Source organism: Anabrus simplex, chromosome 2 (genome assembly GCF_040414725.1).
Source record: "Anabrus simplex isolate iqAnaSimp1 chromosome 2, ASM4041472v1, whole genome shotgun sequence".
NCBI lineage: Eukaryota > Metazoa > Arthropoda > Insecta > Orthoptera > Tettigoniidae > Anabrus > Anabrus simplex.
In genome coordinates this window covers 534,650,820-534,665,507 of record NC_090266.1, presented here as the reverse complement: position 1 = coordinate 534,665,507, position 14,688 = coordinate 534,650,820, and the positions used below count along the sequence as shown (strand labels likewise).

The 14,688-nt window shown below is 39.7% G+C and overlaps 1 protein-coding gene across 1 annotated transcript in view; it reads left to right on the top strand.

The window, feature by feature from the left end:
• The window catches only part of LOC136864208 (uncharacterized), a 644,576-nt gene that overhangs the window by 379,034 nt on the left and 250,854 nt on the right, over nucleotides 1-14,688 (top strand). Inside the window, exon 11 of the mRNA XM_067140905.2 lies at nucleotides 13,500-13,705. Within this exon, the coding sequence (XP_066997006.2) occupies nucleotides 13,500-13,705 (206 nt within the window). The remainder of the gene's footprint in view (nucleotides 1-13,499; nucleotides 13,706-14,688) is intronic.

Sequence of the window (14,688 nt, the reverse complement as noted above, 5' to 3'; positions counted from 1 at the left end):
GCTGTGTTGATACTGCTACACGGCTGAAAGCAACGGGAAACTACATCCGTAACTAACTCCCGAGGACATGCAGCTCTCTCTGTATGAATGATGTACTGATGATGGCTTCCTCCCGGGTAAAATATTCCGGAGGTAAACTAGTCCCCCATTCGGATCTCCGGGTGGGGACTACACGAGAGGGGGCGATCATCAGGAAGATGGATACTGACATTCTGCGAGTCGGAGCGTGGAATGTTAGAAGTTTGAATCGTTGTGGTAGGTTAGAGAATCTGAAAAGGGAGATGGATAGGCTAAAGTTAGATGTAGTTGGCATAAGTGAAGTACGTTGGCAGGAAGAACAAGATTTTTGGTCAGGCGACTACCGAATTATCAACACAAAATCAAACAGAGGAAATGCAGGAGTTGGTTTAATAATGAATAAGAAAATAGGGCAGCGGGTAAGCTACTACGACCAGCATAGTGAAAGAATTATTGTCGTCAAGATAGACACCAAACCAATGCCCACCACAATAGTGCAGGTCTATATGCCTACTAGTTCAGCGGATGTTGAAGAAATCGAAAGAATATATGAGGAGATAGAAGATTTAATACAATATGTAAAAGGTGACGAGAATCTAATTGTGATGGGAGACTGGAATGCAGTGGTAGGCCAAGGAAGAGAAGGTAGTACAGTAGGAGAATTTGGATTGGGACGAAGGAACGAAAGAGGAAGTCGTCTGGTTGAATTCTGCACTGATCATAATTTAGTCCTTGCCAATACTTGGTTCAAACACCACAAACGACGGCTGTATACGTGGACGAGACCTGGAGACACTGGAAGGTATCAAATAGACTTCATTATCATTAGGCAGAGATTCAGAAACCAGGTGTTGGATTGCAAAACTTTCCCAGGAGCAGACCTGGACTCTGACCACAACTTGTTGGTCATGAAATGCCATCTGAAGTTGAAGAAATTGAAGAAAGGAAAGAATGCAAAAAGATGGGATCTAGACAAGTTGAAAGAAAAGAATGTGAGGGATTGTTTCAAGGAACATGTTGCACAAGGACTAAATGAAAAGGTTGAAGGAAACACTATAGAGGAAGAGTGGAGAGTCATGAAAAATGAAGTCAGTAGGGCTGCTGAAGAAATGTTAGGAAGGAAGAAAAGATCAACTAAGAATCAGTGGATAACTCAGGAGATACTAGACCTGATTGATGAACGACGAAAATACAAGAATGCTAGAAATGAAGAGGGCAGAAAAGAATACAGGCGATTAAAGAATGAAGTGGATAGAAAGTGCAAGGCAGCTAAGGAAGAATGGCTGAAGGAGAAATGCAAGGATGTCGAAGGCTGTATGGTCCTGGGAAAGGTAGATGCTGCATACAGGAAAATCAAGGAAACCTTTGGAGAAAGGAAATCTAGGTGTATGAATATTAAGAGCTCAGATGGAAAACTACTTCTAGGGAAAGAAGACAAAGCAGAAAGATGGCAGGAGCATATCCAACAGTTGTATCAAGGTAAAGATGTAGATAATTTGGTTCTGGAACATGAAGAGGCTGTTGATGCTGATGAAAAGGGAGACCCAATTTTGAGGTCAGAGTTCGACAGAGCTGTGAGTGACCTCAATAGGAACAAGGCACCTGGAATTGATGACATTCCCTCTGAATTACTGACTGCCTTAGGAGAAACCAGCATGGCAAGGTTATTTCATTTAGTGTGCAAGATGTATGAGACAGGAGAAGTCCCATCCGATTTTCGGAAGAATGTTGTTATACTTATTCCCAAGAAAGCCGGTGCTGACAGGTTTGAAAACTACCGCACCATTAGTTTAGTATCTCATGCCTGCAAAATTTTAACACGTATTATTTACAGAAGAATGGAAAAACAAGTTGAAGCTGAGTTGGGAGAAGATCAATTGGGCTTCAGAAGAAATGTAGGAACACGTGAAGCTATCCTGACTTTACGTCTGATCTTAGAGGATCGAATCAAGAAGGACAAGCCCACGTGCATGGCATTCGTAGATCTAGAAAAGGCATTCGATAATGTTGATTGGACAAAGCTATTTATGATTCTGAAAATGATAGGGATCAGATACCGAGAACGAAGAATTATCTACAATCTGTATAAAAATCAGTCTGCAGTGATAAGAATCGAGGGCTTTGAAAAAGAAGCAGCAATCCAGAAAGGAGTGAGGCAAGGCTGCAGTTTGTCCCCTCTCCTTTTCAATGTTTACATAGAACAGGCAGTAAAGGAAATCAAAGAGAAATTTGGAAAGGGAATCACAGTCCAAGGAGAGGAAATCAAAACCTTGAGATTTGCCGATGATATTGTTATTTTATCTGAGACTGCAGAAGATCTCGAGAAGTTGCTGAATGGTATGGATGAAGTCTTGGGTAAGGAGTACAAGATGAAAATAAATAAGTCCAAAACAAAAGTAATGGAGTGCAGTCGAACGAAGGCAGGTGATGCAGGAAATATTAGATTAGGAAATGAAGTCTTAAAGGAAGTAGATGAATATTGTTACTTGGGTAGTAAAATAACTAACGATGGCAGAAGTAAGGAGGACATAAAATGCAGACTAGCACAAGCAAGGAAGAGCTTTCTTAATAAAAGAAATTTGCTCACTTCAAACATTGATATCGGAATTAGAAAGATGTTTTTGAAGACTTTCGTGTGGAGCGTGGCATTGTATGGAAGTGAAACATGGACGATAACTGGCTCAGAAAGAAAGAGAATAGAAGCTTTTGAAATGTGGTGTTACAGAAGAATGCTGAAGGTGAGATGGATAGATCGAATCACGAATGAAGAGATACTGAATCGAATGGGTGAGAGAAGATCGATTTGGCTGAATTTGACGAGAAGAGATAGAATGATAGGACACATCTTAAGACACCCAGGACTTGTTCAGTTGGTTTTTGAAGGAAGTGTAGGTGGTAAGAACGGTAGGGGTAGACCAAGGTATGAATATGACAAGCAGATTAGATCAGATGTAGGATGCAATAGTTACGTAGAAATGAAAAGGTTAGCACAGGATAGGGTGGCATGGTGAGCTGCATCAAACCAGTCTATGGACTGATGACTCAAACACCAACAACGTGTAGATACAATCCCTATGTAAACATACGATAAAATGAATTCCTGAATTGTTGTGGGTTAGCTCCTTCTCCTTCTTAGGCACTCAGTTGACCAAGAAGTGGATCATGGGTAAATTCACTTGTTGCCATAGCTACCTCGAAAATAAAGTAAATAAAGGACAAAAGGGACACATGCATGGGAAATAAAAAATTCAAATGGCGAAATATGCCAAATATAATAATGCAAAAGGCAAACAAACCAATCAGACAGTTATTTCGTATGGCATGCAGAGGATACGGTTACGAATATGAAGGTAGAACTACATACAAGTAATACATATCTAGTAATATCCACTCATGATCACTAAAAATCACAATTTAATGTCCAGAGAAGTAATCCACTTCACTGTATCGTCACTTGCATTCTGACGGTCTTCATATCCTCCGTTGAAGGACCGTAATGGGCATTTCGTCACAATATGATGAATTGTCTGCACTGCAGCACCACTGTCACACTGAGGGCTAGGAGTATTCCTCCACTTGTGTAGCCAGAAGTTACATCTTCCGTGACCGGTCTGCATTCTGTTCAAGAGACATCCATATCCTTCTTATGAGATCGAAACCAGGAGGTTTCCTGCAGGGATCGGTGATCAATCCTAACTGATCGAGGTTTGATGTAGTCCATTCTTCCCGCCAAGTTTCGTCCATGTTGTACTTTGATTCAATCAACCTCTTGTCTAGTTTCCATGAGGGATGGCGAGATTTTAATCTCCCTTGCTTCTGGGGATAGCAGTCCTGATGTTTGGGTAAGAAATCATTTGTAGTACATTTTAATCATTCCTTTTTAGAGCTCTTGGCCTAGCTAGGTGTGGAGGATTAATGTTGGATAACACTGGTAGCCACTTGAGTGGTGTGGATTTTAGAGTGCCTGATATTGTCCTCATGTATCATTTAACTGGACATCAACTTTTCCTACGTGTGCACTGGAAACAATATTCAGCAACCGAGAATAATGAGGCGAGCGCAGTTCTACGAAGAACAGTCGCAGTTGCTCCCCAACTTGTACCACAGAGTGTGTGAAGGATGTTGCTACGTGTTCTGATTTTAGCTGCTGTTCTGCAGAGATGTTGTCTATATGTCAAAAAGTGGTCCAGCACAACACCCAGATATCTTGGTTGAGGGCAATACTTCAGCTGTTGACTTCTGAATTATACTTGAGGAATGTGGTTAGCCCTCCTATTATCCAGATGAATGTATTGACCTCTGTTTTATTGGTGTTGGGTTTCAATAGCCAAGTTTTAAAGTAGCTGTCCAGTGTTAGGAGATCTTGAGTGAGAATTGTTTCAGCAGTCTCAACGTCCGTGGACTGGACTGTCAGGGCTATGTCATCAGCATATATGAACTTCCTGCAAGCTGTAGGTGGAAGATCTGCAGTGTAGAGATTGAAGAGAAGTAGCGCAAGGACTGAACCCTGTAGTAATCTATCATTTAATCTATATAACCTGCCTATGTTACCATTTACGTGTACTTCAATATTAGTCAGTTGCTGAGCATGTTGTTGAGCAGTGAAGCTAATGTCTTGCAAGGAATGACTTTCAGAAACTTTAGGATCATTCCTTTCCGCCATACTGTGTCGTATGCTGACGGTAGGTCTACAAACACTGCAATGGTTTTCTGTTTTTCTTCTAAGCCCTGTTCAATATGAGTGGCTAGTGCTAAAACCTGATCGCAGCAGCTTCTTTCAGGTCTGAAACCTGCCTGTTCGACTCTTTCACACATCCACGGACGCAAAATATCAAACTCAATGACCGAAACGGCAAGATGGTGACAAAACACATCCAGTCAGTCACCACTGTGAGCAAAACCAAGCAAAACGCTCATAGTATTCTGTCAAACAGTGAACCATAATGCAAGGCACACAATAAGAGGTCTTTCACCAATCAACATCATTCCATAACCAAAGACTTATGGAGACACCTCAATAACATATTAAAATCAGACCTCTAGGCACCAGCAAATATCGTCACCACACACATATATAAAATATGGTCCCAGATCCGCTCCACCACACACACGTACACACACACCAAAATAACAGGACGTATACCTCCGATAATTTCCATAATCACAAGGGAAATAAAACGACTCGTAGGAAAATAAACAAGATGAAATCTGGCTGGAATCAACCAACAAGAGTTAAATACGAATAAATCATAAAGCACAAGATAGCTATGACAAACATATCAATAATAAAAAAATTAAGATAACATTACCTTGAGACGTCGCAGGGGATAAATAATATGTAACGCCAGAAATAGGCGAGTGCTCGAATAGAACATATTTGAATGATAAAAGTATCGTCGGTAAGTTAAGGAAAAGTTGCGAATACACATAGCCTCCATTTTCATATAAACAATTCCCATATTTTCTGGTGTTGTACTGAGTCTCTTATCTGGTCCAAAGCATTATACTAGCAAGGTCTTACGTAATATTGTGTAACTGCTGACTCTTGGGAATCACTCTTACCGATATATTTTTCAAGAAGATCTCTAAACGTTGTGGACGTTTTTGAAAGGGATATTGATTTGTTCCAGCCTCATACACGAATCTAGACAAAATTGTTTTCGATTTTACGCATCTGATTTTGATGTCTAGCAGCCCTCTTGGCATGATTTAGTATTTTCTTTGTATCATTTGCTATGTTTACAATGTTTTATAAAGAATCAATCTCTTCTGCCCTTACATATTTTCAGCAAATTTTGTCATATATAGTGTTGTCTCCTTTTGTAATAAAATATTGCTTACAGAAATCCTGTGTGGGTTTGTACAGCAGAAAACGTTTCGTTCCCTGCATTTCGAGCATGTCCCTTTCTACTGTGTCTCACACAATGTACTTTCAGTGAGAATGAAAAGTATTCGGTACTTCAATATATTCGATGTAGGAAAAAGGAACTCTGAACTGGAGCCTCAGAACATCATTGCATCTATAAACATGGAGGTGGCTTAGTATGTGTGTGGGGATGCATGAGTGCACTCGATGTGGAGAAGCTGCACATTATTGATGGTGTTATGGATCACAGAATGTACTGAACATCCTTAAACAAGGACAAGCCAGGGCAGAAAAAATGGGGATGACTGACGACTGAATCCTTATGCAAGATACCGTAATGACAGCAAGCATTCCGCGTATACTGTCAAGCTGTGCCTGTTGTATAATACTCCCTAGCACCTATACACTCCACCCCAGTCCCCTGATATTAATTCCCTTGAGCGTATATGGAGCATTTTGAAGAAGATCTCGAACATCCTTTGCAAGCTGAATGACAACTAATACCTCCGAGATTAACTGCATATTACGTAAATTCCATGCAACGGGGACTGAAAGTGCTTATCAAAGCTAAAGGATATCCAACAAAGCACTGAAATAACAGTGTTGTGTGATAAAATGTGTGTTTTTTGACTGGAACACTCGGTGTCCGAGTACCTTTGTCACGTGAGAAAGGAACTTTTATATATTTATCTGTTGTTTCTTTTTTTTTTTTGCTAGTTGTTTTTACGTCGCACCGACACAGATAGGTCTTACGGCGACGATGGGACAGGAAAGGGCTAGGAGTGGGAAGGAAGTGGCCGTGGCCTTAATTAAGGTACAGCCCCAGCATTTGCCTGGTGTGAAAATGGGAAACCACGGAAAACCATTTTCAGGGCTGCCGACAGTGGGGTTCGAACCTACTATCTCCCGAATACTGGATACTGGCCGCACTTAAGCGACTGCAGCTATCGAGCTCGGTCTCTGTTGTTTCTAATGTTGTAATTCATTATTTCCTAACTTCCGTCAGTGCTTCATGAAGGTATAAGTGCACGATATTTTGTATGATTGTGTATTCAAGTTTACAGGTACGAAAAATGTCACTCTACAAGTAAACGGCCTAAGAAGCTTGCGGTGTCCGAATACTTTTGGTTCTTTCTGTACTTGTTTCCTTTCTTGAACTGTGGTATGTATTGTGAGCACACGTACTCCAACCGTAAAGAGTAGATAAGGTATTGAATGCTCTTTGTTCTGAAACCGTCTGCACTCACGTGCTACTCTCCCACTCTGTTCCGTGTGTACCTAACTTCAATCGGTCAATGAGGTATTCACTCCCATGAGCCCTGCTAATTACCGCAGATATTCACTGCATAATTGCACCAAATAAATGACAAAGGAAATCTACTCTTTAAAAGTGCCTTGATCTCTATCTTGTGAATATTCAACATTAGTGATCTACAAGCTGATAAGTGCATATTCCCAAGTCGATTTCTCAAATATATCGTGTTCTATTTGCAGAGACATGTATAGTGAGGGCACTGCGAGTGGCAATGCCAGTGGGTCGTAAAAGAGGTGCTTCTTGAAAAACAATTACTGTGAGAAAACTTGATAACAAATGAATTAGTGAAATGTCAGATTGTGATAAGAAGGGAAAAGGAAGATCAACTTAGAAAAGCTGTCGGCTACAGCACGATGAATACAAGGCTGTTCCTACTAAACTGACTGATTAGCATGGTGGCGCTGTGTATCCAACTCTTCCAGAGAAAATAAATGTTTTTGTTACGCCTTTGTTTTGTATAAATTTGAAATTTGATATTTTTCTTCAGTTGCATTCCATTAATGCGTTTGAATATAAAAATATTTCCCAAGATCATTCACAATAGTTAAATGAAAAGAGACAAAGGAGAATGAATATTGTTCTTTTATATTTAGCATCGCTTAACCAACTTTAAGTAAACATTCGGAAGTCTTTGAATGTGAAGAGTGTGGAATTTTATAGAATTCTGTTATAAATGTGGATCCGGAGCTGAATGGTGAAAGAGGTGAATGTAGGATGTAAATGAAGCCGAGAAGTCTGAGAACTGTGTTACAGTGTGAGTTGGTTACGCGGATCGAGGCGTGTAGCTATTGGCTTGCATTCGGAAGATAGTAAGTTCGAACCCCGCCATCGACAGTCCTGAAGATGGTTTTCCGAGGTTTCCCAATTTCACACCTGGCAAATGCTGCGGCTGTACCTTAATTAAAGCCACGGTCGCTTCACTCCCAATCCTTGCCCTGTGACATCTTCGTCATAAGACCTGTCAGAGTCGATACAACGTAAAACAAATAGCAATTGCAAAAAATGTTACAGTGCTGAGAATAAAACAAGCGTAGAAATTTGGACGAAAGCTACAGCTGCAATATTATGGGAGAACATCTTTAAAAATTTTGTATTTCAGAATGTTGGCCTTTTATTCATACTGAGAAAGTTTCAAGGCTGAAGAGGCTTCTCACTTTCATCGTTTAGTATGGAGATGTGTGCATTTGCCTCAATACGCATACTTCGACAGAAATTTCAGTTTCTATTGCGAGCTGTGAAAGATCATTCCGCAAGTTAAAGGTATTTTCTTTACGCTTTAAGCATCTGCGAGCCAGTAAAGATTGTATAACCATTCCTTATTTTGTCTTGCGTGAAGAGAAGTGAAAAATCTACTTTGAGAACGTTAGGCAAAAATACATATCGCGTAAGATTTTGGTAAACTGTGGATAAAAGAGTGAGTACTGAAGTTGTTTTCTTCACCTTGGAGTCAAAGTCTTTCTTAACAGAGAAGTCTAAATGGAAGTATGGAATTGGGTTTATATGCGAGTAGAAGTGCTCAGTTTCCTTGCTTGCCCTGGCTAATGTTTACGTTAGATACACGTCCGTGATTGTCATTACTAAAAAATAATTGTTCGCACCTATAGCTCATTTATGTGGAACGATACAAACACATCTACTTTTGAAGTGGACAGTTATGGAAGGCCTCACCTAACGAATCATTCGCAAACGTGTGTCGAACTTAATCTAGAACCATACATGGTCTACACTCAGGGGTCACACTTACGGTGATCAAGTATTTGTGTAATGCTGTAAGGAAATCTATTACTATGAGAAGAAGAAAGAGAGTAACAAACATTCCGAAACCCATATCCAGCGATACTGATACATGAAATCCTATAGATAGAACTCTTGCAGAAGGATGGACAAGATGTCAACGTATATCGTTATTTCATTTGAGCGTAACAGTTCCCTGCACAGTAATGATCAAGGGGAAGTTGCGGGGTTATCTCCTGTCATTTTTGGTGCCTTTTCCTTGAAGCTACGAACTGTAAATAATTCCAATGTTTTGTAAGGCCTCTTAAAATTCCAAATGCTAAATCTAATCTGGATCATTGAGCTGGGAACAGGACGATTCCTCATATCTCACACTCCTGTATACCGTGGCAGTGACTTGGGTTGACTCTTAACTCGTCTACAATATATTGCCACGTGCTTTGATGTTGGTATTTTTAATTTTTCATTTTTTGTTATAGTCCGCCTTTTACAATTTGACTACGAAATGTATGCCAGAGTGCTTATCCAGGCAGTTGGAGATGGATAAGTGTTTCCAAGCCCATAGGTGCAATTTCACACACGTATTCGGAATTGCTATAATATCGGGCCAGTGTTAAAAAATAGCAAATTTAATAGGAAAGAAAGGGAGAGTTGCAGAAAAGTGTTCGACGAGAATCTCGACGAAACCCACAGCATAGAGCGGTGACAGGTTCAAAGAAACACGGGCAGAATATTACTGTTCGCAACCGCCAGTGGTGCTCAAACAAGGGCGATATATCAAAATGTGTTGTTCATGGCAGAGCCATCCTCTAGGTACCGTGAGCTGTAGTACCTGTTACGTTAGTCTTTGAGTTGTGTGTAACCGTAACACATTTGTCAAACTTACTTGTTACCGGCCCCGCTGCGCTCTCAGGTAACCTCCTCTAGCTGACGGGGAATTGGAACAAAAAACTTTCTGATAGAATATAGGAATAAGATATAACCAGAAATTATTAATGAGATGTGAGAATTAATTAAAATGTAAGATCACATTTTTTTTTTACATAGGCCCAAATGAATTAATCTGTAAGGTGATTTTTTTTTGTGTTTTTGGTTGTTATTTGAATTAGATAATAGCTGCTTACGTATTTTTAATATTTTAGGTCATTAAAATCCGACCCCTGGTCATCAGGCAGGGAGTTTGATTTAACCTGCTAGATACATCCTCGTAGTGGTGGTACCGATTTTACTGTTTACCAGCTGAGGAAAATGTACGTTTATAGAAAGAGGAATTAGGAATTGGAACTTTTGTTTTTACCAAGGGAGATGCTTGATAGATTTCAGCTTATTTGAAATCCGTTAAAAATACTAGATAAACGACTGATAGGGAATCTGCTACCTGGGCGACACCCCTAAATGCAGATCAGTGGTGACTAATATTAATGGCCATAATATATTGTATGCGTTCCTTGTGCACATATGTCACATTCGAGTTCAATCAATCACCATTTATCTGCATTTAGGAATGTTGCCCAGGTGGATGATTCCCTGTCAGTGGTTCACCTTAGTTATTTCTTAAATGGTAAGTTGTTGAACATTTCCCTTGATAAATTATTCCCATCCCCAATTCCTCCTCTTACAAAATACTATTTTTAATACTTTTAGGTCATGAAAATCCGCGCTCTATTCGTCAGGTAGGGAGTTTCGGTGATGATTTAACCTTCTGTATATATTATGGTAATGGTGGTACCGATAATTTTACAAACTGGGACAAATATTCATTTATAATAATAATAATAATAATAATAATAATAATAATAATAATAATAATAATAATAATAATAATAATATTGGCTTTACGTCCCACTAATTAAATTTACGGTTTTCGGAGACGCCGAGGTACGTAATTTAGTCCCGCAGAAGTTCTTGTACGTGCCAGGAAATCTACCGACACGAGGCTGACATATTTGTGCACCTTCAAATACCACCGGACTGAGTCACGATCGAACCTTCCATGTGGGGGTCAAAGGGCCAGCACCTCAGCCGTCTGCGCCACTCAGCCCGGCAGAGAAATTAGTGATTGGGATAATTTACGAAGGGGAATGTTCGATAAACACCTATCGGTATTGCAAGTAATCTACTCGATATTTGGCTGTACACATTATTGGCTACCCCTCCCCAGCTTCCGATCACTAGATCTGGAGCTGCGGGCAGTGGCGAAACGTAATATCCCACACATGCTGCCCTGAAACCATTATCAATCAATCAATCAATCAATCAATCAATCAATCAATCAATCAATCAATCAATCAATCAATCAATAAATCAATCAATCAATCAATCAATCAATCAATCAATCAATCAATACTGATCTGCATTTAGGGCAGTCGCCCAGGTGCCAGATTTCCTATCTGTTGTTTTCCTAGCCTTTTCCTAAATGATTTCAAAGAAATTGGAAATTTATTGAACATCTCCCTTGGTAAGTTGTTCCAATCCCTAACTCCCCTTCCTATAAATGAATATTTGCCCCAGTTTGTCCTCTTGAATTCCAACTTTATCTTCATTGTGTGATCTTTCCTACTTTTAAAAACGCCACTCAAACTTATTCGTCTACTAATATCTTTCCACGCCATCTCTCCGCTGACAGCTCGGAACATACCACTTAGTCGAGCAGCTCGTCTTCTCTCTGCCAATTCTTCCCAGCCCAAACTTTGCAACATTTCTGTAACGCTACTCTTTCGTCGGAAATCACCCAGAACAAATCGAGCTGCTTTCCTTTGGATTTTTTGCAGTTCTTGAATCATGTAATCCTGGTGAGAGTCCCATACACTGGAACCATACTCTAGTTGGGGTCTTACCAGAGACTTATATGCCCTCTCCTTTACATCCTTACTTCAACCCCCAAACACCCTCAAAACCATGTGCAGAGATCTGTACCCTTTATTTACAATCCCATTTATGTGATTACCCCAGTGAAGATCTTTCCTTATATTTACAGCTAGATACTTACAATGATCCCCAAAAGGAACTTTCACCCCATCAACGCAGTAATTAAAACTGAGAGGACTTTTCCTATTTGTGAAACTCACAACCTGACTTTTAACCCCGTTTATCAACATACCATTGCTTGCTGCCCATCTTACAAAATTTTCGAGGTCACGTTGCAGTTGCTCACAATCTTGTAACTTATTTATTACTCTATACATAATAACATCATCTGCAAAAAGCCTTACCTCTGATTCCACTTCTTTACTCATATCATTTATGTATATAAGAAAATATAAAGGTCCAATAATACTGCCTTAAGGAATTCCCCTCTTAATTATTACAGGGTCAGATAAAGCTTTGCCTACTCTAATTCTCTGAGATCTATTTTCTAGAAATATAGCAACCCATTCAGTCACTCTTTTGTCTAGTCCAAATGCACTCATTTTTGCCAGTAGTCTCCCATTATCGTTCTATATTGAAAGATTCGTCGAGATTCTCGTCGATAAATCCGCAGCTCCCCGTTGTTAGTGTTTTCTTTAACACGATTCGGTTGTGAGTTTAATTCCTTTTTAATATTGAAAACATTTCTTACAGACAAAGTAGGGATCCCCATACTACGAAAAACATAAAATAAAGCCATTTCCTCAATTGTGCCGAAATTATGAGTCTTGGATAGCTCTATCGAACTAAAAAAAATTCGAAAATCACTTCCGGCCTACCGAACTCGATTGCTACAGTCGCTTAAGTGCGGCCAGTATCCAGCAGTTGGGAGATAGTGGGTTCGAGCCCCACTGTCGGCAGCCCTGAAGATGGTTTTCCGTGGTTTCCCATTTTCATACCAGGCAAATGCCGGGGCTGTACCTTAATTAAGGCCACGGCCGCTTCCTTCCAATTCCTAGGCCTTTCCCATCCCATCATCGCCGTAAGACATATCTGTCGGTGCGACGTAAAGCAAATACAAAAAATACACTTCCGGCCTAAATACATTTTCGGAAAAACAGCCCCGAAAATCGTTCTCGTTTCTTTACTCGTTTTCTTTTCTATTCAAATCCTATACAAATTAATTTATTTACATAATGTTTTCTGTAATATGTTCTTTCGTTCAGTATCGTCAGTGATTTTTTTTTAATGTCCACACCGAATGGAGTTATAAGGGCTTAAGTGAAACTATGCATTGACTCACATGCGCTTGTAGTGGTGCTTAAGTAAAACAATGCATTGACTCACGTTAGCGCTCATAGTGGTAGAAAAAACGCTAACTGCTAATCTAATCGACCGGATATCGATGACTAAGAAAAAAGGATTGTATTTTTTTAGGAATAAAAAATATAATCTCATACTTTGATATATTTTATTTACCTAAAATTCGTAGCTCATATTCCAAGGATGCTTTCAACACTGAGTTGCTTACCTGAAGGGCTAGAACTGTGGATTTTTATGCTGTTCATTCTTTTCGCTGTCAAATTACTGTAATATCCATTGTTATGGCTCTTGCAGCTTGTTTGTCGGACAATCTGTGTGCTGTATTTAGCTCTATTATTGTGTATTTCATATTGGATGGTTTTCTAATTGTAAGTGTAAACGTTTCGTTTTTTGTAGATGAATGATATCTTGAACTTGCGGTCAGAAGTGAAGCATTTAACTGCAGTAGCTCATCAACTGGAACCATATGTGAAATCCCTGGCCGCTGCTGAGCGTATTGTGTCTCAAGGAGGATCTGATAGTACCGGACAGGAGACGTCACACCACCAACTGCAATCTCTTCTTGAACATATCAACATGTTGCAGATGGATGCAGCAAGCTCGTGAGTGTATTTATAGTTTATATTAACCACAAATAATTTCTTGGTCTTTCCTAGTGTGTCGTGGTAACTGGAGAGAATTCAAACTCTCGATCTCCATTCTATGAAACTAGTCCATTGTCAGTTTAATGAAGTAATCATTTACCGTAAATATTGTATGATATTTCGACGTAGTTTTCTCAAAACTACCTCTTTCCAAGATTCCTGATTATGAGGAAGATTACCGAGCTCGATAGCTGCAGTCGCTTAAGTGCGGCCAGTATCCAGTATTCAGGAGATAGTAGGTTCGAACCCACTGTCGGCAGCCCTGAAGATGGTTTTCCGTGGTTTCCCATTTTCACATCAGGCGAATGCTGGGACTGTACCTTCATTAAGGCCACAGCCACTTCCTTCCCACTCCTTGCCCTTCCTTGTCCCATCGTCGCCATAAGACCTATCTGTGTCGGTGCGACGTCAATCAACCAGCATGAGGAAGATCCTTCTTTACCAAGAAACGAAATAATCAATACACACTTCCAAAAACGCATTCGGATAAGCTATAATTTCTAATGGTGCAACAGGACATAAAGGAGTGTAATAAAGCGAATTATCTAATATTAACTAAGCAAAAATATGTTCGTGAATATGTGAATGAAATATGAATTGAAACTGATGATTTGTCATGGATTTGCGAAGCAATGCTCCAAAATTATTACTCAGGCAGAGAAGGTCTTCTTGATAGGAAGGATGTAACAGGTCAGAAATTTCTGCGTAGGCTATTTTCATCAGTGATTGAATGGCAGCCTTCTTCAGAAAAATTTTCTCTGTTTATTAATAATTAGAGTGCGTTCGAGAATGGGATATATTCCTCAAATTCTTGTTGACCAGTCGTTCAATGCTTACGTACTGTGTGAACAAATAGGGTGCATGGACAAGAAAAAACTTAGAGCAATAGTATAAGTAGAAAATCTGGTGGCAAGCTACATTGGAAGTAGCTTTCATAAGAA